Genomic DNA, 24992 nt, shown 5'->3' on the forward strand with positions numbered 1-24992 from the left:
GGTGTGTTCAAAATAATATCAGTGTGGTGTTCAACCAGAGAGGTCATTCATTATGTGAAGAAATGGGTGACATTCAGGTGGCCTTTATTCAGGCCCTTATTTAAGATGAAGCCAGCACCTTTTGTACATGCAATTCTCTGAAAACCTGAGAAAGATGGGTCGTGTCAGACATTTTTCAGAACAACAGCCTGCTTTAATTAAAATATTGATTTTGAGTGAGGAAAACATATAAAGAAGCTAAGATAATCTCTAATGCTTTAAAATGGAAAGCCAAACCACATAGACCTGGAAGAAAACAGAAGACACACCATTCCAAAATAGATCGAACAATAGCCAAAATGGCAAAGACTCAGCCAATAATCAGCTCCAGGGAGATCACAGATGGTCTGAAGTTACCTGTGAGTACTGGGACAATTAGCAGACCCTTGTGTGAGGCTAACCTATTGACAAGAGCCGGCGCAAAGTCCCACTGTTAAAAAAAAAAAAATGACGTGCTGAAGAGGATACAATTTGCCAAAGAACATATCGACTGGCCTAAAGAGAAATGGAGAAAAAATTTGTGGACTGATGAAAGTAAGATTGTTCTTTTTGGGTCCAAGGGCTGCAGGCAGTTTTTCAGACGACTCCCAATCACTGAATTGAAGCCACAGTACACTGAAGACTGTGAAGCATGGTGGTGCATGCAGCATGATATGGGGCTGTTTCTCTTACTACAGTGGCGGGCCTATTTATCGTATACCAAGGATCATGGATCAATTTGCTTAGATCAAAATACTTGAGGAGGTCATGCTGCCTTATGCTGAAGAGGAAATGCCCTTGAAATAGGTGTTTCGACAAAACAACGACCTCAAACACACCAGTAAGCGAGCAGCATCTTGGTTCCAGACCGACAAAATTAAGGCAATGGAGCGGTCAGTCGAATCCCTGGACCCGAATCCAATAGTAAACCTGTGGGGTGACATCAAAAATGCTGTTTCTGGGGCAAAACCAAGAAATGCCGAGGAATTGTGGAAGGTTGTCAAATCATGATGGGCTGGAATACCTGTTTACAGGTGCCAGAAGTTGGTTGACTCGAAGCACAGATTTGAAGCAGTACTCATAAACAGTGGTTATACAAGTAAATATTAGTTTAGTGATTCACAGGAATGCTAAATCTTAACATTTTTTCAGTTATTGAGTAAATATTTGAGTTTTTAATGAAAATGCAGGCATTGCTTTTTTTTTTTTTTGAACGGCCCAATATTATATTTTCCTTCATTTTCTGTAAAGTAATTAAACTATTGATGCTTTTTTTTTCTTCATGTTTTGATGTAAAATATAATGTGCAGTATTCCTAATGAATGGAAATTAAAAAAAAAAAAAATAGGATTTTGAGCTTTACTCACATTTTAAAAAAAAACACTGCGGTTATTTTGAACACAACTGAATGAATAAAATCAGACATTCAAAGTGGGTGCCAGGCTTCATCAGACCTGCCCCCTGTAAAAGTTCTGTCTTAGGTCTACAGCTTTGGGGAAGAGTATGTCCAGCGAAGGTAACCATGGACCTCTTGGCTGCTTTCTGATCAATGTTCTCCCAGTCTAGCCTGTCAGTTTAGGTGTACGGCCATGTCTTGGAACATTTGCAGCTGTGCTCTTTGTATTTTCATGTCGGATTGAAGAGATTTCTGTATGATATTCAAAGCTTGGAATAATTTTTAAAATCAAATCCTGTTTTAAACTTTTTTACAACTTAACCTGTCTGGTGTGTTTCTTAGGCTTCATGATGATGTTTGTTTCTCTAATGTCCTCGAATTAACCTATGAATCGTTCACAGAGGTGCTGTATTTATGCTATAGATTTGATTACACATAGATGGAGTTCCCTTTGCTACTTGGGTGGGTTCTGAAGGAAATTAATTGAAAAAAATTGAAAACTATATTTTTTCTTTGACTTCACAACTGTTACCGCTTTCTGTTGGTCTGTCACACAAAATATATTAACAGTTGTGGCTGTCTTATGACACAAAATAAGCCCTTGAAAAAGTTCAAGGGCTACTCCTGGGGAAGCTATTCAGGGCACGTCTATCTGAGAGGAGGCCACGAGGAAGACCCAGGACACACTGGATAGACTTAGTCTCCAGGCTAGCCTGGGAACACCTTGGGTTCCTCCCAGAAGAGCTGGACCATGTGGCTTGGGAGAGGGAAGGCTGGGCCTCTCTGCTCCGGCTGCTGCCTGTGACCCGACTTTGGATAAGCAGCAGAAGATGCATGGATGGATGGATGGATGGAGGATAGCGAAGGAAATGTATTGACAGATGCCACAGTAGTGAAGGGAAGATAGACTACTTTAAAGTGGTGATGAATGAGGAAAATGAGACAGGGGAGGGTACAAAGAGGTGACTATTGTGAACCACAAAGTAGCAGAGGTTAGTAAAGTTGGAGGTATGGTAAGTGTCAAGGTGAGGCAGTGGTAGTTTTCTTGCTAGACTATTCAACAGGCTCTTAGGGAGAAAGTGCTTGAGGAATAGAGATGTGAGTTGGTGCCAATTTTGAAGATTAAGGGAGTTGTGCAGAATTGCAGCAAATACGGAGGGTTGAAGTTGATGAGCCATACAATGAAGTTATGGGAAACAGTAGTGGCAGCTAGACTGAGAACAGAAGTCAGCATTTGTGAGCAGCAGTGTGGTTTCATACATAGAGTACTACAGATGCAGTCTTTGTTTTAAAAATGCTGGTTGAGAAGTATGGAGAGGGAGCCATTGTGCCTTTGTAGACCTAAAAAGCATATGGTGCTGTGCTAAGAGATGAACTATGGTACTGTCTGAGGAAGTCCGGAGTGGCAGAGAAGTATGTTAGACTGGTTCAGGGCATGTATGCAAGATGTGAGGCAGTGGTAAGGTGTGCTGCAGGTGTGGCAGAGAAGATCAAAGTGGAGGTGGGACTACATCAGGGATCAGCTCTGAGCCCCTTCTTGTTTGCAGTGGTGATGGACAGGCTGATAGAAGAGGTTAGACAGGAATCTCCATGGACCATGAAGTTTGCAAATGACATTGTGATCTGTAGTGAGAGCAGAGAACAGGTAGAGGAAAATCTAGAGAGCTGGAGGTATGCTCTGGAAAGGAGAGGAATGAAAGTTAGTTGCAGCAAGACAGAATATATCTGTGTGAATGAGAGGGACTCGGGTCGAGCAGTGAGGCTACAGGGAGTGGGGATCAAGAAGCTGGAGGATTTCACGTACTTTGGGTTAACAGTCCAGAGCAACAGAGAGTGTGGAAAAGAGTTGAAGAGACGGGTTCAAGCAGGTTGGAATGGGTGGAGAAAAGTATCAAGAGTACTTTGCGATAGAAGACCATCAGCCAGAATGAAAGGAAAGGAGTACAAGACAGTGGTGAGACCAGCAATGCTGTATGGACTAGATAGTTACAATGATGAAAAGACAGGAGGCAGAACTAGAGGTCACAGATATGAAGATGTTGAGGTTTTCTTTTGGAGTGACAAGGATGGATAGGATCAGATCAGGAATGCATATCAGAAGAACAGCCTATGTTAGATGTTTTGGAGAGAAGGTCAGAGAAGCCAGACTGAGATAGTTGGGTCATGTACAAAGGAGGGATAGTGAATATATTGGTAGATGGATGCTGGAATTGGAGGTCTCGAGGTAGACCAAAGAGAAGAATTCTGGACGTAGTGAGAGAGGAGGATACAGAGAATTGGATTAGGTGGAGAAGGTTGATTTGCTGTGGCAACCCCTGAAGGGAAAAGCTGAAAGGACAAGATGTAATAGTTGTAGCTATGTAGTTTTTGTGTGTTTAGGGTTTGTCTAGTTTGATTGGAACATTGCTAACCATTAGCCCTCTATTTTTGGGACTACAGACTTAATTCAGTTATATTTGAATCCCTGTCAGTTACTTTACTTCCCAGATACAAAATGTTTCACTTTAAATTTTGCCTGATGAAAGAATATGTCAAACTTTGTATCTTGCAGATCCCTCAAAACCTCCCCTGCTCAGTCACTCTACAGCCTGGCCCAGAGGACACTGGCAAGGTAACACACACACAAAAATATACTTAGCCCCGAACTTTAACAAACAAATTTTCCCTAGAATAAATAATGAAAAATTGATACATCCATTTTTTTTTTTTACAATTTTATATGCATGTTATGTTCAGGATAGTCCACAAAACTTCTTATCAATACTAATTCACTCCCTCATAATCAAGAATATTAGTTACTGCCTCCCAATTTTCAGGATTGTGTAGGCTGATTATTTGCTTTGTTCTATTGCAAGCATGGTTCATGCTTTGCAATGATCTTTCAGATCACAGATACAATTTAAATCAATTTGTCAATCGAGAACTGCAAAAAAATTGTTATACAGTACAACGTGAAGGTGGCCATATTTTTTTTTTTCCACAGGCCTGTGGCGTTGACTTTGAGATCAGAGCATTCTGTGCCAAGTCAGTTGAAGAGAAGATTCACAAAAGGTGAGTTACTAACTCCTAACTAAGGAGCAGCAATTTTTTGTAATGAAGGGGTCAATTTGGAGCTTAGACGCATTCTGAACAAAAACTTAAAATATAGATGAATCTTTCAGGTTTATTCTTGTTTGACAGAGCTACGAAATTGAAGGAGTCACAAAGTGATGATGTACATTTTGACCAGATATCTGAGTCTTAAGATAAGATGAGAACGACTTTATTTATCCTGAAGGAAATTGTTGTGCCAGAGTTTCAAGCAAAACATAACAATAATAGATAATAGTAGAAAGGAGGGAGAATACCTCTAACCAAAATGGAAACGAGGTACACTGTGTTTTGCTCTTGTTGTTTTGGTACAGCTTCTCCGAATACAGTGGCTTGTCAGATTTGAGCTCTCAGTCATGCAGTAAAGTGAACCCAGCTGACAAGCTCAAAGCTAACAAGATAACAGGATAGTTGAGAAAATTGCATCAGAGTGACGTCTTGCAAGGAGGTCCAACAGCTTCAGTGCCATCTCGGATGAAACAGTAAAAGGGGAAAATCAAAGGAGTAGCTTCAAGACCATCTTGCACTGAAGCAGCCTCAACTCAACAACGGGAGGCAGCTTACCATTTCTCAGGCACAGTCATGATTTATCATGTCTGTCTGTCTGTCTGTCTGGGGGGATCATGTGGGCAGGAACTCTGTGCGGCTGGTGATAAGGAAGGTTCAGTACGCTCCAGAGAAACCAGGTCCTCAGCCAATGGTTGAGACCACTCGCAGCTTCCTGATGTCTGACAGATCCCTGCATTTGGAGGCCTCACTTGACAAGGAGGTACAGGCACACCCATGATATCTAGCAAATTGTCTGTAAGTGCACTGAATGTGTTCTTAGAGTCAAGACCTCAACACCCCCTACCACCGCACACACACACACACACACACACACACACAGTATGTATATATAAAAAGTACTGCTGCCCAGATGGGGTGAAAAGAGGAATTTTCATTTCTTGTGGAAGCTGTCTGACTAAGCACTGCCTAAAAGAATTTACACTCTGCCGAGTGGTTTCTCTCCTATGTTTTTTTTGCGTATATGTTTACTGTGCTTTCAAAGCCAAACTTTACTGAAGAATTGGCAGACATCTCTGCTGCTCCTCCACATCCACTTCGCTCCTCGTTGCCCAGACTTCGAATCAGAATGAAGAGGAAGAGTGGTACCTGTGGATGACAAAAAGAATAATTTGTTGCTTTTCAGCGGTAACTATGTTTAGAAATAAATCTGATCTTGACTGGTCTCATTCTCTTGAAATACCAAATACGCAATGTGAGAGACCAAGACAAGTCCAAGACCATATGCGCTGAGATGTGGCCAAGACCCTTAAAATGTGGTCTCAAGATAGATATTGACTAGCTAAAGCTCGTAACAGTAGCTGAGGGTTGGAACATAGATTGGCCGATAAATTGAGAGCTATGCTTTTTGGCTCAGCTTCCTCTTCCCCATGACAGTCATTTGGAGTTGCGGCCTCTCATCCTGCAGCTCCCGTAATTATGAATTATAATTATTATCAATACAAAAGGTAAATACATTTTTTTGTACAATAGTTATACAATTGTCTGTAGTGACACATGCCTTTTTTTCTCTTGTCCAGTCCCCTTTCTGTTAAAGCCCAATTCCAGTTTCTGCTAGAGGTTTAACCTTCCGGGATTTATCTCTACCCAGTTGTCAGTAACGTTGGGTGCATACAGTGCTTGAGGACTGACAGGGCTGTTTTCGTACACTTCCATATTTCCTTGAGATTTGCCATGAGTGAAGACATTTGTGAATCCATCACACAGCGGTATTTTATCCCATGAAAGTCTTCATATTGAAAGTATATGGCTGTTTGGCAATGGTTCAGTACGGCATGTCATCTCAAGTTCACTTTGTCCTGCTGGCCGATCTGTTTTCTCGCACCATTTGATTCTTTTCAATGATGGCATTAAGGCAAGGATTCACGTTAAAAGTGACTTCATATCCTAAGAAACGTGTCTTTTTCACGTTAACTTTTCTCTTTATGTTGTTGGCCAAATCCTATAAATTCCTTTGATTGTTGTTCTCATGCATCTAATGATATTTGATTAGTAGTGTGAATTTTGTATCAAATGAATACCAGCTTAGTTATCTTGTTTGTCCATGGTTGTAGGGCCTTCCACACAAACGTTCTGGTTAACTGATATAAATAACTAATATCTAAGCCGGGATTGTTAAATTTAGTTTTAACCCGTGCCCTTTAAAAGGAAAAGGAAAAAGTAAAAGACTTGTATCTATTTGTTTTCCTATCACATAATAGCAGCATAATAGTATGTGCATCAATCATTATTGGTTTTGGTAACATTTTAACGATAAGCTCAGAACATACTCTCAAATAGACACTTGAGTGTATAACTGTTGCACAATTTTAAAACAATGGTGCTGGCAATTGTTACCTTTTTAACGTAACTTAAAATTGTATTGCAGCAATTACAGTGCAATCCTTGAAAGGTCTTACTACATACTACATACTTTCTACATAACATGAGTGTGTCAAATGATCTTTTCCTGACCCCTTATTCAGTCTTGATGACAATGTGATGGGGTCAATTCAGTTTCATTTTAGTGCATAAAAATACCTCTTTATGTCATAATTTTGCTCTGTAGTGTGAATATTACTTGGCTGCTTATCGGTACATTTTCCGGGTGATCTTTTGAATGAAGGGTTTTGACTGACGACTGTTTTTGTAAGAGGTTCTGATCAATTGCCGGTGTGAATTCTATACATTTACATTCTATACAGTTTGCATTTGCTTGTATTGTTATGAACAAAAGTCACATGTGTTATTTCACCATTGTTGATTTTGTGTAGCTTTATTACCATGGGGAGCCCATCAGTGTCAACGTTCATGTCACCAACAACTCTACCAAGACTGTAAAGAGAGTCAAGATTTCTGGTATGTCTGCTGCTTGCTCCATAATCAATCTCTGCTACAATCCTCCTCCATCCTTCCTCAAACAGTTCTAATCCCCATCTGGACAGAGTCCCAAATTAACTTCTCCATGTTGCAAAACATGTCTACATTTTTTTCGTATGCACGCAAGTCATAAATAGGTCCGAACCACATAGTGCCTGAGACTGTTTGTTTGTTTAATCCAGAACAGTTGCCTGCATTAGTCCAGACAAGAGCAGTCAGAATGTCAATGCAGAGAAGAGTATTGAGAAGTTGCTGCTTGTGGGCATTCTTAAAATGCCTTATACTGACAGTAAAAACAAACAAAAAAAACACTCCGAAATTCAGCCGTTTTATGACCTAGCATAGTTTATTTCTGATCAAGTTGAAACCATCTCAATGGTGAAAGGGGATACAATGTATTTAATCACTGATTTTGATGCAATGTATTTAATCACTGATTTCCAAGAAATTGATTTCACTTTGGATGAGTTCATTGCATCAACAAACACAAAATCCCCCCAAAATACCATATTAGCTAGTAAAAATGTATTATTTTGTACAATCTAGCTATGAGTCAAACCATTGATTTCAAATTCTACACTTGGTCGGTCAGAATAAACTGATGCACACACATCACTTGAAATCTTTTCCTAAAAAAAAATGCTCTTTTGTCATTGACGAGAATCGGCACTCACCGATATCATTCTACTCAAATTGATCAGCTCATGGTTTTTCGATGGCTATCTTTTTTTTATCCCACAAAAACTTCACAATAGGGTTAGATGGAGGTAGATTATTTTCTGTCGCAAACATTGAAAGGAGCAGCTGAAAGGAAAGAAATGTAATTGGGGAAAATAAAGTAAATTGGTGCAAGCATGTTGAAATATGTTCATCATCTCTCTATCTCTGCAGTGCGTCAGTATGCAGACATTTGCCTCTTCAGTACTGCCCAGTATAAATGTCCAGTCGCACAGTTGGAGGCAGAGTAAGTCGAATTTTAATCCCTGTAACTGTGTATGATGAGGATGACTGATTTTGGTGTAACATTGGGCTGATCTTGCATAAACTAGTAAGCTAAAAATTTACTCGAGACAAACTGTTAATTAAGCAGATTTTGTTCAGCAAAAGCTACATAGTTACTAGTTTGGTTTCAGTCATTTTTGACTTTTAAATGAGAGTGGTTGAGGTGGGATTTGAGGGCAGGGCTTTCACATGCAGAACTTCTTGGTTAACAGCTATATGTCCTCTTCAGTGACCAGGTCTCGTCCAGTTCCACCTTGTGTAAGGTTTACACTTTGACCCCAACGCTCGACAAAAATCGAGAGAAGAGAGGTCTTGCTCTCGATGGCAAGCTGAAACATGAAGACACAAACCTGGCCTCCTCCACCATGTAACACAAAAACACACACATACACACACACACATAATACAGGAGTTGTTTTTAGCCATGTGACCCTTATGTGTTTGTGTGTCAGTGTAAAGGATGTCACCAACAAGGAGGTTCTGGGGATCCTGGTTTCCTACAGAGTCAAAGTGAAACTGGTGGTTTCACGAGGAGGGTACGATGCATACACACACACACACACACACACACACACACACACACACAATTTTGCCGACATGCCCTACTTACCAGGCTTTCTGAACTACAACACATAAACCATGAACTAAAACTGACCTGGGCTTCATTTATTTTCTCTAGCGTGGTACCACATGACCTGGGGCCTCATGTACCAACATTGCGCACATATCAGAATGCTGCGTATAGCATGTTCCCCACACACTTCACAACGTACAGAAATCCACTTTTCCCTGACTTGTGTCCACTGCTGTGCAAATTTTCGACGTGCCGTGAGAAAATGCTATGCAAATTCATTATACAAATATATTGCACTGTCAAAGTCATTTGATAGTACCAAACTGCAGAGATCCGAAACTCGCCTTTACACGCAAAATATGTTCCCCTAAATGTTCTGATATCAAGCAATTTTCTTCTGATGTTTGATCACTCAAGATTTTCACCCAGATGATAAAACAAAACCTCATAACCTGATTTCCCCCCTATATTATGCCATAAAATGAATTTGTCTTGGCACGTAATTGTTACAATTGTGTGGTAGTTTTAGCACTACTAAAAGGCATTGCCACTAGAAGATTTCAGAGAGGGTGTCTTCAGGGACCACGCTGGCCTGCTTGTCAAGGATAATGACTTGTTTATCAGCTGATTTAGGTTACCGAGAGCAGTCCCTCTGGATCTCAGTGCTGAACTGGCCCTAGCGTTACAGAGGGAGTTGTGCATTGCCAGTGTCAGTACAAATCCCAGCAATCGTAGGGTTCCTAGTAAAAGGAGCCTTTCAACGGGAACTGACTGTCAGCTCAGTTGTGTATCTCTTGGTCATCCCTGGGTCTCCCGTTGTGGCTGCAATGAGCAGCAACTCTGCATTTTACACTGACTTTTGATGTCAGTGTAAAAGTTTCTTCATTTCAGATGGGTTGCGATGATCCCGTCTTGCATTGACAGCCTCAGTCGCAGACTCCCAATTTTTAGTCAGATGGGATATATCAAGGTGTGCAGGAACAAGTGTATGCATGGATTCTACATTTTTGGGCTGAGATACTTTCTCCATTTTGAGTCTACACCACCTTTCAGTATGAAGCTGCACAATCGTTTTTACATGAGGCCCCTGATGTTTTAGCTGGACCAGTTGTTTTATTACCTGTGATACCAGCGATAGACACAATATTTAAACGTACGTTTTAGACTAGATACATAGAGAACATGTTTTTTTTATTTTGGTTGTGTTTTTTCAAACTACATTTAAACTACAACATCCACCTGGCATGCATGCGTGCACACAACCAACACAAAACAGCCATTCTAAATAAAGTGACTGTCAGTCTGACAGATGGCTGGGATACTTAAAGTTGTTTAGTTTCATGCTACACCTGTTACAGTTAAAGCAGGCATGTTTGATTTCACTAAATCAAACATTTTTGTTAAACATGCCAGCACTGTGCATGCTTCCCTTTGACTTTATTCAATGTTGCCTCCTTTTATTTCATCTCTCATCGTCTTTTAGGATTTTTTTTTTGTTAAATGGATATACACACGTAAAAGCAGAAGTCACCTCTTGTGCCTTTTGTGCCATGTAAACCACAATAAGGTGTTTCGTCCAAGCAAATTCTCACATCATTTGGTCAAGGATTCCATAAACCTGTTGAAATCAGGTGAACTGGACACTAAGATTAAATGTAACACACCAAACTTTAAATTGTCTATTGTTGGAAAAATGTATATTGATCTTGCTTTTTTTACAAACAGAACAAATTCCAAATACATCCCTATATGAAACCAAAGTAAGGAGAATCCATGTGGGGGGGGGGAACTGAGATTTCTGCTATTTTTCCATCATCTTATTAATTATATCTTCAATGAGATGTGCCCTGTGACTATCAAAAACAAAAAAAAAAGGGAATCTGTCCAATTCAGCTACATTTTTAAATTCATTTTGCAATTCTTTTTGTCTTTTCATATGGATTTAAAATTAGTCTTCAACTTTTTCTTAACAACCTTTTAGTCCTGAATTAATCTAGTTGGCTGCTACTTTTTTTTTTTTTTTTTAAATTACACATATCAATCAATACATGGATTAAGTTCTAAGCAGGAAGTGGGCTGTCTGGTCAGACCCTGTGCAAGTGGCTGTATCTTCTTCTTATTCAGAGACGTGTCTGTGGAGCTGCCCTTCATTCTAATGCATCCTAAACCAGCTGAGCCACCAGTGTCTCGCCCACAGTCCGGTGAGTCAACCACAAGGGGAACCGCTTTTATTAAAACAGTTATCATCCTCTTCCTCCTGCCCTCTGCCCTGCTCCTGTGTGACCCGCCTATTCCTTTGTGTGTTTGTGTAACAGCTGTGCCAGAGATGGATCCCCCCATTGACACAAACTTAATAGAATTCGACACAAAGTGAGTATCTCGCCTGAGGAAAAAAAAAACAAGAGTGAAGTTTTGCTCCTTGGCAGTTTTCACTGGCAAGCTTAAAGAGCATCATCGTTTTATAGAACGTGAACTTTTTTTGTTTGAATAACCTTGGCTGACAGTTGCTTTCAAAAGTGAAACGGCAACATTTGCAATATTTGTAAGTCAAACATTTGAATCGTGTAATATTTAAGAATAAAATCGGGCGACGCGTTAAATGTGCTGCTAAATGTTTTATTGACGGGGATGTGGTTAACATGTTGTTGAATGAAACTCTTCATTCTCTCAGCAGCATTTCCCAGGACGATGACTTTGTGTTTGAGGATTTCGCTCGCTTGCGGCTGAAAGGTGTTGTGGACGACAAGGATGAGGACTGCTAGGAGTTTACCAACCCCTCCATATTCTTGCTTCATAACTTCAGTCATACAGTGAACACATAAACACATTATTTTCCCTGGTGGAGGAATGATGGGGGCATGTTTGGATGGTGTTTTTTTTTTTTTTTTTTTTTTCCTATTTTTTATTTTTTTGGATCCATCACATTTGCCGCCATTGTCGCTGTATACTTCTTAAATTCACAGACCTTATCCATGGTGAGTAGTTCAGAACGGATGTAGGTGACACTCTGCTGATGTAAGCTGGTTTGGGTGGGGCTCGAGAAGGAACGGTCCACTGTATAAACATATATGTAGGAAGCAATGTTCGTCCACATTTACTTTGAAATCATTTTGTAAAAGCCTCCATTTCAGGGCGACAATCACACCTTGTATAAACAGAATCTATATTTGAAATGTAGAAAAATTAACATTCAAGAAAATCTGTGTTCAGTAGCGATAGCCCTTTTTCTTCAAGCTGCTCTGCTGATGAATTTGCCCCACCGTGTGAGGTGGGACCAGAAATACACACACGCATGCACTCATTCCAACTCACACACCCGCGACCACAGTTAAATTTCACCAGCATCCATCCTCCTTGCTCTCATCACGTCCAACTCTGATGTCGGTCATGTGACTCGGGACAGTTCAGGCATCACAACTCAAGTTTTGAGATAATTAAGCTGAAAGTCAAAATAATTTAGCGTTTCAAGGTTTTCAAATGATTCACCAGTGGTTAAGTCAGAAACCTATGCAGGGAAATGTCTGTATTGAGAGTTTTTTTTTTTTCTTTCTTCTGAATCAAGATAGATCCTGGTCACTAGTGACATACTTTGACCCCCTCCCCCCCCTTAACTTGGTGTTTACCACTTGTGATGAGAAATTCATCCAAATGACCAACATTTCCGAGACAAACTGAGAATTTCAGATCCTATGTGAAGCACATTTTTCCCCTCAGGATCAACATAAAGTGGCTGGCACTGAATTTTCTAGCTTCGTGAAGCTCCATGTCAAATTCACCGCATTTGAAATCTAATCCTAACCGATCAGAAACGACCCTTTTCATCCTAAGTGTTATGCTTTGTACAGATTGCCTTGATGGTAACTCAGCATCCTTGTAATGCAATTATTTTGAATAAATCACATCAGGATCTAATTTGGAATCAGCGACAACCAGAAAAGTTCCTGAAGATGCTATAAATCGATGGATTATATGAAATTATATTCTTACAGTTCCCATCTCCTGCCTGTCCTCAAGGCACCATGGCGGATATTTGCGACGTGATCACTTAAGCAACACAAAGAAACTTAAATTTTACCCGCCAGTAAACCTGCGCAAGTAACAAAGAATGAATGTTCCCTTCGCATTTGCTCAGAATTCAAATGAGAAGATATTCGTCTTGAACTGATGATGGTTGTTGTCTTGGATATTCCAAAACTTAGGTGAGGATATCAAGTTTTAATGGATACCATATAAACAAAAAAAAGAAAGCGGAGTTTAATGGTTTTTATTAAACTGATAAAAGCCATTAGTAATATGTCTAGTAAATAATACTCAAAAGTGAATAGTTTTATGATTTAAGTAACAGTCCATTTATTAAGTATATTCTTCATTAATTCTCTATTCATCTTAAGAATGGCTTTTGTCTATTTTTAGAATCCCCCCCGCACACACACACACACACACACACACACACTGTGTTTGAAATTGGCATCGCAGCCTTAACAACCATGACACCAGTCTATCAACAGAAAGACATTAAAATTGGGTTGAGCGCAGCGATGAAGCGAACCGATCTTCATGTTGCTTCACGTTCATTTTGCAGCCTTCACTCACGGCAGCAGTAGAGCCGATAAATCTGGTTAAGTCGGTGGATAAATGTAAGCTGTAAAAAATTTGAAAAGCAGTTTTGTTTAGTTTTTTTTTTTTTTTTTAAACATTTTGTGGAATGAAATCTGTCTCACCGCCAAAAACAAAGGCACAAGGTAGAACCTGTAGAGCTCAGGTATGTTACTTTTTGAGTGTTAGTACAGTTAATGTAGAAATAACAATAGAGGTAGTTGTCAGTTTCCGGCGCACTCCAAGTAATCGCCCTCCGATGTTAAACCTTGTTCGCCATTTGACGACGCGCCTTTTTCTTTCGCCGATCAGCTAAATTTGGCTATTGTTAACAACACAGTAGCTGTCATGCAGTAAATCCTAAAGAAGATTTGCTGGGTGGAAAACAATGACTTTACACAATCTGTTTACTCTGATGTGATAATTCTATGAATTCAGATGTGTCATGTTGGATTTGCAAAATTACTCTTGTTTATTCTCCCAAAGACACAAACTCGCTGAAAAATTGCCCTTTGCATCGGGGTAGTCGTGGACTCAAATGATGTGACTGAAGAATCCAGCCGCATTCTTGTAAAGTTGTGTAATGGATTTTCTCGAACCCACGTTTTGGATTTATTCAAATCTGTTGACTTAACTGTTTGATGGATCCCTCACCATGGCAACATTGACTTTGCGTCTTAGAAGAACATCATCTCGCCACGTTCCATGAGAGGAATGTCGAATGTCTAGAAACTATAGTGCTTGAGTTTGAGCTTGACCAGGAAAAAAAAATCTTTAGACAAAACTTTAGATATTAGCGACAAGACGACAGCTCCTTTTTGATTAGGGACGATGTGCTTCAAGTATGAAAGCTGTGGGTCATTTTTATTTTGGTCATCAAACTTTTGAGTTTTCTCCCGCATTTTATAATTTAAAGGCTCACCAAACCCCAAATATCTTATCACTGAAATTGATAAAGTGATGAGAAGTTGAATCTCCAAGGAATCATATCATCAGTTGCCTATTTTGATGCCGCATTGCTTATTTGACCATAAGTTACATAGTAGGGCTATAACAATAATACTGTTGTGCTTTTACTTCTGTCAATTTATTTGTAGTTTATTGAAAAAGTAATGCCAATTCAACGCCCCTTCTGCCTGCATTGTCTTCAAAATAATGAGAAGCGATAAATAGGCAAGAAAGACAAGACAATGAACAGAAAACCAGCAAGAAAAGAAAAAAAAGTATCCTGCAATTCAATAAATTATTAAAAAAAAAAAATCCAAATTTCAACAGAGTTGACAATTTATACTGCTTAATTTTCCAGTTTGGGCTCTTAACTGAGCCTGATTCATGCTTTGTAACATCTGCCTTAAATTGTCAGAATCCCTTGGATAGTTTTATTCAACGCAGTTTGAAAGTGTGTCTTGTGCCCGCTTTGCCATTTTTTCTTTCTCTTATAATGACATTTTATTTTATTTGTCCTAGGACCATAAAGCTCTGATCTGCATTGATATTCACAAATTTGCCAAAATACCTTTTTCTTGCGATTATATTTATTTTACTTTTTTTTATGTTATTTTGTCACATTATCAATACCTGGAAAAGTAAAGTTCCTACCTTAAGACAGAAGAGGTATGATAAAGGAAGAAAAGCTATTTACAATTTTGGGTGCATTGAAAGTGTCAGACGTTAACAGTGCCATGAGGGGAGGGGAGGAATAAGCAGCCAAAGAAGACCGAAAACAAGTTTCCTCTTTCATTTACTTCTTTTTAATTTTTATACTAGTTTTATGATTTGAAATGAGACTTAAGATGTTCCTGTTCAAACACAGAGGGCAATTGAGAGACTGGCTTTCTTGCCATTAATGTCAACTACAGTGAAACCCGGAGAAATAAAGGAAAAAAAAAATGCGTATATTGTTTCAGATGACTCAAGAGCACTGCACTTTGATCGGACACAAACCCACATAGATTTTCTTGCGGCTTTTTTTTTTTTCTTTTATCATTTTTGGAGAGAGGGGTTTCATTGGAAAACTTCATTCTCTCTCTATCTCCAGCCTTTGTGGTTTGCAGACTCCCAGAATACGCTGGAAGTCGCAGCCGGAAGCGGGGCGTGTTCATCACATTTCGTTCGTTTTAACCGAGCAGTGCTGTGAATCGTACGACCTGTGATTCTGTCCTAATTTTGTAGTGCATACGTGAGGTAACTTTGCTAAGTGTGAAAATATTTTGAAGTGCCACGCCCCGGCCTGTGCGATGCTTACCGTAATGTCTACAAAACAGGAAGTGATTTCTGCTGGTAACGAAAACACATGGCCAGATTTGTGATTATTCTGCTTATTTATTTTATTATTATGGTGAATATTATAACTTCTACTGTATCATCAATGCTACCATCATTATCCTCATAATCATTTAAGAATCTAATGTTTTGCCATGTATTTTTTTATTTCGAGAATTTTGTTTGTTTTCCTTATTAAAGGTAAAATGAAGTAAGAGCGTAGCTGTGTGCTCGATTTTAATTTTTTAAAACATCTGGCTACATTAACGTATGCATAATTTAAAAATGTGTATTCTAAGTTGTTTTTTGCATTCAGTTTAATTCCTGAAGGGGGGGGGGGGGACAAAATCAGAGCTTTGGACTCAGGTATTGACCATTTTTTGGAATTGTGTGATTCAAATCAGGTCAGTCTCCAAAAAGGCATCCATCTGCACCTTTGATAAGGAACCAAAAAAAAAAACATGAGGAGCTATGGATGAGAACATGCAGGCAAAGAAAATTAGTTATAGAGAGTTTATTTAACGACAAAGTAGGTGTAGTTCTGACATATCCAGCATAAATGCTTCGTAAAACACACTGTTTACTGTTCAATTATCAGATACAGAGGGGACTGCACATGAGGATGACTAACAAACTAGTTAATTAAATTTTCCAGCTACCCTTGAACAAACCTTAACGAGGTCAACCAATCCCCAGATACTCCAGACCAATGGGCGTATCTATACAATCTGATTTGAGGTTTAAATTCCTTGTTTGGATCAAATACTCATTTATTTTGAATTTATCGACTAACACTGAATCCACAAAACCAGCTGATTAAATGACAAGACTGAGCTTCAGTGTCAATAGAGATTATCCTTTAAATCACCTCACTGCCGCTTGTTGTGATGCAGTTTGTTCATAAAAAGGCCGGAGGAGGTGAAGAATCAGCCTCTCAGGTTAGATGAAGGTTCTGGAAAAAACCGCAGTCAGGGAGAGCCGCGCTGTTGCAGCGCTGTCATTAAGTATCGTAGTCTTCGTCCTCGTGCTTCCTCTTAAGTGATTCGCCGCCAGAGTTGTGTGACATGATGTTGGTCGTAATGAGGATGTTCTTGGAGCCGATCAGAGATGGGTTGATGAGGACGTTGGAGACAGCGGGTGTCAACGGTGCAGCTGTCGAGACGAGACGAGCAAAAAAAGAATCAGACTTGACTATCGTTTAAGAAAATGTGTTTTTGAAGAGCAGTTAAGTTATGCTCTTAGATGTGACGGTTTCTTAAAGTTCCAAGTGTAAATTCTTTTAAAATTAAAATTCTCAAACAAATCTGGTTATTTACAGATTACTTTGGCCACTGCTTTTAAGTTGCTGGTTCATCAGTGACAGCAAAGGGAAAACATGGGCGACAGAGTGTTGCAGCCATTAAAATAGCTATTTCAACTAACGCAAATAAGCAGTCATTTTAAACACAGTTTGACATTGCGATGAAAATCGAGACTGCATGAGCTTCGGATTCAAAGTGGGATTCAAGCAAGACTTGGTTTTGTGAATGTCTTCTTAAAAAAAGCAGTTACACTCCAGCAACTACATGACATGAAGCTGCTGTGGTCTGATTGGGGTGGGGGTTCTCACTGGTTTTGCTGGTCGCTGTCTGAGAAGGGGGTGGGATCTGCACGGTGAACCTCTGGCTTGACACTTGAGGTCCCACTTTATTGGTGACGGACTGGACACAGGGTGTACCTTTGGAGACAATTACTTATGTTTAACCACACTCTTCTTTTGAAGGTAAATAAAGTGTTTTACAGATAGAAAAATCAGCCAACATTACAAATGAAACAAATGCAGAGAATATCATTTATAGGCACAAACTTTAACTCGAAAACATGAGATGTTTAGCTGAGAATGTAGATCGCTGTCACATATTCTGTTATTGTAGTTACATGAAACCGCTTAAATCCCCTTAGGGTATAGTATAGGCAGTGCAGATTATTAAGAGCAAATTGTGATGTTTAGTCTAAAGCACTGTTTGCACATGTGCCCTTTCTAGTCATTCGGCTACTCTTTTTTGTCTTGAAATGTCTAAAATTTTAAGTTACAGTACTGTTTAATTTTCTTATCTAAATGTGTCCTGCAGCCATACGCGGCAGAGTTGTAAGATGGCACATTTAAAACCAAGTGACCAAATATTAAATTTTGAAAATTTCACAATAATCCATAGTGACAAGAGCAGGTGAGATGTTCTGGATGAGATGCTTGATCTTTAAAATCTTTTTTGAAATGTAAAAAAGTAATAAAATTAATTAGTAGTTCATTCTTAAAGCTATGATGTTCTCTCCTCTTGAGTTTTTATTTATCAGTGTTACCATTATTTTGCTACCCATTCAATTTCATAATAAGAAAAAAAGAAGAAATTGATTTCAATCAGTCCTTGCCGCAGCGCCGCTTGCTTTCCTAAAATCAAGAAGACTCACCAAGCGTTGGTGTGGTTGGTCTACTGGAGACGGCACCCACACTGAGACGTGGCACTGATATCCTGTTGGCAGATGATGACACCTAGACAGAAAGCAGGTGTCAACTGAGGTGAATGAGGAATTCTGAAGCGGGCGAAACACCGGACACGGGGTAAGATTTACCTTCTTTTGGATGAACTTGAGCCTGTAGTTGGGTGCGGTGAGACAGTAGCGGTCTGGGGGGAGCCGAGGCCCCGTGTAGGGTTTGATCAGGGGGAGGGGAGTCTGGTTTTTCTGCCTTGCCACCTCCAACAGGAACTGAACGCACAGACACAAGCCAGAAAAAAGTTTACAAAGAAAGCCACAACAAACTTTCGAAGGAAATTCACTCAAGAACTCGTGACTAGGATGCCCTTTGATTGATTCTGTTTTTTTTTTTTTTTTTTTTAAGATTATTAGAGTTGAATTAACTGGTGGGTCAGCAGCAACATGGAGAGTCAGAGCATTGTAAAATGTACTTTTCTACGCTTATTTTCTCATTACTTGATGACCTGCTGGTTTGCTTCTTTCATATCCACAATTAGGAAATTCCAAGCATAATTACACTTAATGTTTAATGGAGCCCTAAAAGGGGCGTTAGAGTTTTCCTGCCACCAACTTTAATGCTCATGTCGGCAAAGGCCATGACATCTGGAAGAACCTGATTTGGTGGAACGACCCCTGATCTAAACCTGAGCAGTGTTTTGTTACTGGGCAACTGCACTTATCATGGATTGTCCACAGCAAACCCCATGTTCAGGTGTTATGGCGTGGATATGTTCAATTGGCACAAGGACACGTTAGGCCACTTATGGTCATCTGATTGGACTGGTGAAACGAAGGGGCAGAGCTGTCGACCCACAACAGCTCTCATCTCAACCACCTGGTGGTGAGGTGGTTCCGATGGTGAGAGAACATCAGTCAGGCCCAAAACACATTGTGAGGGTCGGCCGGGAACATCCGGCAGCTTCCCCTGTCAGAGGGAGTTTCAAGCAGAACTTTGACTACGTCCAAGGAGGCGGGAGACTTTGACTCTGTGTGGTGCCACGTTCTGGCATCTGGTCAGGATGCCTCCTAGACACTCCTGTTGTGAGGTGTTCCAGGCAAGTCCCACTGTGAGGAAGTCCCAGTTCACACCGGAGGCACTATGACTCTTGACAACAACCCAGGACGCCTTGGGATTACCGAGAGCAGCTGGACAAAGTGGCTGGGGAGGGAAGTCTGGGCCTCGGCTGAGGCTGCTGCCCCAATGACCCGACTACAGATAAGGTAGGAGAGAGACAAACACTCGCATGCACGGGTGCAATGTGTATATGTGAGGTCGGATCAATGGCAACATTTTTTACATGCGTTTGTGATGACATTTACAGGATCAATATGACTCTGAAGCTAAATAACCTCATTTTTATTTTGGCATTATTTCAAATTTAAACCTCTGTCATCTCAACTTTCTTTATGTGTAGAATAATAATAAGTCATGTGATGATAGCAGCGGCTTACATCTCTTGGTGGTGGTGAGGTGAATGACTGGTCCATGCGACACTGGATGGCCAGTTTGATATCATCTGCATCCACTGTGGACTTCTTGGCGTGTGTTGCGTAAATCTTGGCATCCTCTATTATTGTTGTCACGTACCCTAGAAATACAAACAGGTTTTTGAGATCTGAATCTGATGGTCTCTAGTTAGACTTGTAATGAATGAAGAGCGCAGACACCACGACTGAGAATTGAAACTTTCATCATTAATTATTATTCCCAGGTCATTCAATGTGCAGTTTTCTGATGTAGTTCCTTAAAGTAACACTTCAAAGGTTAAAATCTTGTAATACAAACGAAAGACGCACGAGAACTTGATTGCACACAACTGAAAGCTCAAGGCAGGCAAAACTGCACCTGTCTGTAACGGCTTTATTGTAAAATCATCCAGAAGCAGAGTAAGAAAGCCAGGCATGCAGTTGAGCGATGGGCACGTCATGAAAAAGAGACATCACTTACTGTAAGTAAACTCCAGCATCTGGTTTATGACTCTGGGCTCATACTCTGTGATCCCCATGTCCTTCAGAATCTGGATCATCACCTAGGAACAGAAATGATCTCAGCTGGCAGAGAAACACATCTACTAACGCCAAAGGACAAAGGTCGCATCTCACGCTTCAATATTTCTGATTTTTGTAACTTACAACTACCTTTATGAAGTGGGACGTTTTGGTCACTTTAAGGGCAAATGGTTCAAATTTCACACACCAGGACATAACAAACACAAGCTATAACCTTTGCAACTGCAGCAGATGATATATATGCTTTTCATTATCTATAGAATAACTAAAGATGATGACAAAAGCCCTCGCTGCAACCTCTTATATCCACTCTTATATGGTTTACATTTCTCTTTGCTATTTGGGGCTCATTGTGACCCGATCTGCATAGAAAGTATGCACTATCTTGTAACATGGTGTAGTTTTAGAGAAATAATGTGTTCACATATGCAGACACTGAGTCTAAATTTCCATAAAACCCAAAGTCAACCCAAGATCCCTAGACATTAGGTTTTGTAAGATGAATTACTGATCCTTTCATAGGACTATTCAATAAACCCTAGAGTGAAAAAGTATGAAAGTAAGTTTAGATTCGAATAATTCAAGTTACAGGAAGTGGAACTTAAAAGAAATAAAGGTACACTTATTCACACCATTGCTAGCTATCACGCATCGATCGAAAAATCAATTTAACGTGATGCTAACGTGACGCTAAAAATTGGATTGAAACTGCGTGACTTGTTTTCAGTCACTCGAGATTCGTGGTATCTCGGTAACGACACTTCGAAAGTGTCGTTTATATTTGAAACCAGTTTTTTGAGGCACAAACTCCGTCTAGAAAGGTGTAATTACTGTATACCCGAGCAACTCTTGCACAGAATGTCAACATGCTAACTGCTAACCATTGTTATGAACGAGAGGAGGAAAAAAAGCTACGTTAGCTGGGAAGCTAGCTTACACACTTTCATAAATATGGTTTGATTCGCTGCCTGTGGGCGACAGGTTTGAGAAATCCAGTGTTAACATCAAAAACACGGCCACGATTTAATAACTCGCCGCGCAGCAAAAACAGCATGAAGCTAACACTTCTTTGAACTTTACCTGCGCATCTTTCGGAATGGTTTTCGGTGCTGACATTGTTTCCACAGGGCGGCCTTCGCTCCTTCTTCTATCTTAGTCGTTGTCTTTTTCTTCCGCTACGTCACAAATCGCTCACTGCTTGTTGTTCTGTGCACTATTTAGCAAATGAGCCATTTTGTGTGTCTTTGAGATTACTTCGTGATACAGCGTATGCAAAAGATCCTCCAATACCTGGCGAAGCACCGCATACGTGCAATACGTAAAAGTACCGTGATGCATTGCGGCGCAGTCAATAGCGCATTCACGGTCTATCAGAATAATTGGAAAAAAGCGTTTCCAGTTCCCAGACCCAACCTGCATGCTATCTAAAGTGGGAACACTAAAGTTGCAATTCCAGAGTGTTTTAAATTTATGACTTCAATTCAATGCATTGACTCTGTTTCCTGTGATCTTCTAACTTCTGCCAAAAGCTTCTGCAGATGTTGGATGGCGGAGGATGCTTAGGGATGCAGGTGTCAAAGAGGGACGCAACAAGGTTGTACAAAAAGATCTAAGATTGATCAAGTTGTCAAGGTTAAGGTGGATAAAAAAAAAGATCTCTCCATTATGGACAATCCCTCCTGTCCCCTCAGCACAGCACTATCACCAGGCGGGAAGTAGGTGCAGCGGCAGGCCTCTTCTGCTCAGTAGTTAACACAAGTATGCAACTGGACTGCTGCACTACAATCATATTTCTAAAAAAAAAATAATGATCATATTTTGATTTTTTTGCTCAAAAAATCACTGCACCCCTCCATCAACATATTTGAACTGTTTGCACTACCATAGGTAAATAACATTTCATACTCCTACTATATTCATATTGATTTTTATATACTCATCTATCTATCTATCTATCTATCTATCTATCTATCTATCTATCTATCTATCTATCTATCTATCTATCTATCTCAAATCAAAACAATCAAAGCATTTTATTTCATAAACAACCATTTAGAAATTACTTTGAGGCTGTTTTATGCAGTCTGTTTTTTTTCTACACAAAGTTATTTCATTTAAAGTAGGTCAAGTTTTAAAAGCACTTTACAAATTTTGAAGTTATCTTGAGTAGCCAAAGCTCATTATAGGCAAAATGGTGTCACATAAAAAATACAACCAAGTTTTGTATTCAATGTAAGTTTATCTGTTTTTTTTTGTTGTTGTTTTTTATGGCATTAAACATTTGACTACTGTACTTTCCTCCATGCAAATATTGTCCATGAAGATGGACATGTGTTTATGGCTACATACATACACCATATCAAAATACCTAGTTGATTTGTTAAACTTGTACAGCCTGAATTTGGCTTAGAAAAATGTCAAAGCCTCTTGAGATGTCAAAAACACAGGCCATAGTTTTAGTCAATATTAAAGTTTGTGGGATGGAAATATGCAAATATTCATCTATTCTCTGAAATGAGAATAACAATGTAGGATGCGTTTCAGATACAGAGTTACATAATTAGCACAAAGCTCAGCATTTGTCCATCTTTTTTCCAAATTCAGTCCTCTTACTATGAAATTTGATACTGTATTCAAAATTTCCATATTAAAGCACTGACAAAAGATTGGGTGAGTCATTAAGCAGGCTCCAATTTTACATATGGTAATAAAATATACAAAAGCATACCCATCAGTCTCATGGATGGAACTAACCACGAGCGGAAGGCAACCGCATGAGCAGCAGTCGGGGTTTCGGTGTCTTGCTCAACAACACATTGGGGTTTTGGAATTTGCGCGGGAATCGCACGAAGGATGTCAGGTTCCAAGGCAATCTCGCTAACCTCCTGGGCCACACCCTCTTTGGAGGCTCCTGACAAAAAGTTGTCAAAATATGTGATGGAAATGCATACTGACTCTGTATTGTTGGCTTTCAAAAGTTTTCATGCAACGATTGCTTATTCATTTTCTTCTTCTCCTTTCGGCTTTTCCCCTCAGGGGTCACAACAGCGAATCAACCTTTTCCATCTAACTATTCTCTGTATCCTTCCTCGAGACTTCCTGTCTGGCAGCTCCAATTCCAGTATCTATCTACCAATATAATCACTATCCCTCCTCTGTACCTCCATCTCAGTTTAGCTTCTCTTAACTTCTCTCCAAAACATCCAACATGCGCTGTTTCTTCTGATGGACTCATTCCTGATCCTATCCATCCTGGTCACTCCAAAGGGAACTTTAGCATCTTCATCTCTGCGACCTCTAGCTCTCCCTCCTGTCTTTTCGTCATTGTAACTGTTTCTAGGCCATACAGCATTGCTGGTGTCACCACTGTCTTTTACATCTTTCTTTTCATTCTGGCCAATAGTCTTCTATCACATAGTAATGGAGATTCCTGTCTAACCTCATCTGTCAGCCTGTCCATCACCAATGCAAATAAGAAGGGGCTCAGAGCTGATCCTTGATGGAGTCCCACCTCCACTTTGAACTTTTCTGCTACCCCTACAGCACATCACACCAACGTCTCACAGCGAGCATACATGTCTTGCACCAGTCTAATATACTTCTCTGGCACTCCAGATTTCCTCATACAATACCAGAGCTCCTCTCTTGGCACCCTGTCATATGCTTTTTCTAGATCTACAAGACCACAACGCAGGTCCCTCCGGCCTTGTCTGTACTTCTCTATTAGCATTCTCAAAGCAAATACTGGATCTGTAGTACTCTTTCTAAGGATGACGCCATACTGCTGTTCACAAATGCTGGCTTACTCATCTTAGCAACTTTAATTCGGGTGAGTTTTTGAAATGTCTGCTCCTAAAGGTATCTCTGTGCTGCATCCCGAACACCTTATGGTGGAAACTGATTCAGCTGCTTGCATTTGACACCTCATTTTTTTGTCATGATACAAAGTTGATGATCAGTTGTGAGAGCTAAAACATAAATAGACCGGTAAACTGATAACTTCCCTTTTCAACTGAGTTCCTTTTTTGCCATAACAGATCTGTGCAGCGGTGGCACAGTGGACAGTGGTAATGCTTAAGCCTCACAGCATGTAGACCCCGTGTTTAATTCCATTCGGATCTTTGTGTGTGGAGTTTGCATGTTGTCTGCCTCCAGGTTCTCTAGTTTCCTCCCACTGTTCAAAAAATATGCAGCATGAATGACACAGTGAATGGTTTTTCTGTCTGTGTATATGGCGCTGCGATTGATTGGCGACCAGTCCAGGGTGCACCCCGCCTCTAGCCCAATGGCAGCTGGGAAGCTGGGACAGGCTCTGGCATCCTCTGCAACCCTATGTAGAATAATCGGTAGACGATCTGTGCAGCACCTAAATCACTGTGAGGGCTGCATTGATGTGCTCTTGTATTGAGTCTACCAGTTTCTTGCATAGCAACCATGGCCTCTGATGCAGTTGACAAAATTTGGTACCAATCGACCACTAGGTGGAACTCTTGATGAAAGTAAATCTTGGCAACAATAAGCGACAACACAGAGAGCTTCAAGCTCATGTTGCCTTAGCGCTGTTTCATGACATTTGTCACTAACTGGCTACACATCAGCAATTTT

The 24992-nt window shown here is 40.1% G+C and overlaps 2 protein-coding genes across 3 annotated transcripts in view; one reads left to right on the plus strand and one right to left on the minus strand.

Moving 5' to 3' along the window:
• LOC147226326 (arrestin red cell) overlaps positions 1-14585 on the plus strand; it is a 29637-nt gene extending 15052 nt beyond the window's left edge. The window contains exons 7-16 of one of the 2 annotated variants that reach the window (XM_086160581.1): positions 3966-4025; positions 4398-4465; positions 5138-5273; positions 7324-7408; positions 8321-8393; positions 8661-8798; positions 8884-8967; positions 11130-11206; positions 11321-11375; positions 11677-14585. In XM_086160581.1, the coding sequence (XP_086016707.1) occupies positions 3966-4025; positions 4398-4465; positions 5138-5273; positions 7324-7408; positions 8321-8393; positions 8661-8798; positions 8884-8967; positions 11130-11206; positions 11321-11375; positions 11677-11767 (867 nt within the window). In that variant the 3' untranslated portion in view covers positions 11768-14585. The remainder of the gene's footprint in view (positions 1-3965; positions 4026-4397; positions 4466-5137; positions 5274-7323; positions 7409-8320; positions 8394-8660; positions 8799-8883; positions 8968-11129; positions 11207-11320; positions 11376-11676) is intronic. The other variant, XM_086160582.1, reaches the window with a different exon arrangement.
• Positions 14586-16361: 1776 nt separating this feature from the next.
• Positions 16362-21700, minus strand: taf9 (TAF9 RNA polymerase II, TATA box binding protein (TBP)-associated factor). The gene is made up of 7 exons (XM_086160583.1): positions 21468-21700; positions 20326-20407; positions 19830-19966; positions 18474-18608; positions 18312-18393; positions 17473-17580; positions 16362-17015 (listed from the first exon to the last, which is right to left on the minus strand). The coding sequence occupies exons 1-7, from the start codon at positions 21501-21503 to the stop codon at positions 16864-16866; spliced, it is 732 nt and encodes a 243-aa protein (XP_086016709.1). The 5' UTR covers positions 21504-21700; the 3' UTR covers positions 16362-16863.
• Positions 21701-24992: the final 3292 nt, after the last annotated feature.

Source organism: Fistularia commersonii, chromosome 15, assembly GCF_037954325.1.
Source record: "Fistularia commersonii isolate RoL2024-O1a breed Wild chromosome 15, RoL_Fcom_v1.0, whole genome shotgun sequence".
Taxonomy (NCBI): domain Eukaryota; kingdom Metazoa; phylum Chordata; class Actinopteri; order Syngnathiformes; family Fistulariidae; genus Fistularia; species Fistularia commersonii.

Excerpts from the sequence above, each read along its gene's own strand:
- taf9 (XM_086160583.1), bottom strand. The coding sequence starts at position 21,503 with ATGTCAGCACCGAAAACCATTCCGAAAGATGCGCAG. Across the intron at positions 19,967-20,325 it reads GATGCTGGAGTTTACTTACA|GGTACGTGACAACAATAATA; the intron begins GTAAGTGATGTC and ends TTGTATTTCTAG. Across the intron at positions 18,394-18,473 it reads TCAAGTTCATCCAAAAGAAG|GTGTCATCATCTGCCAACAG; the intron begins GTAAATCTTACC and ends CTTTCTGTCTAG.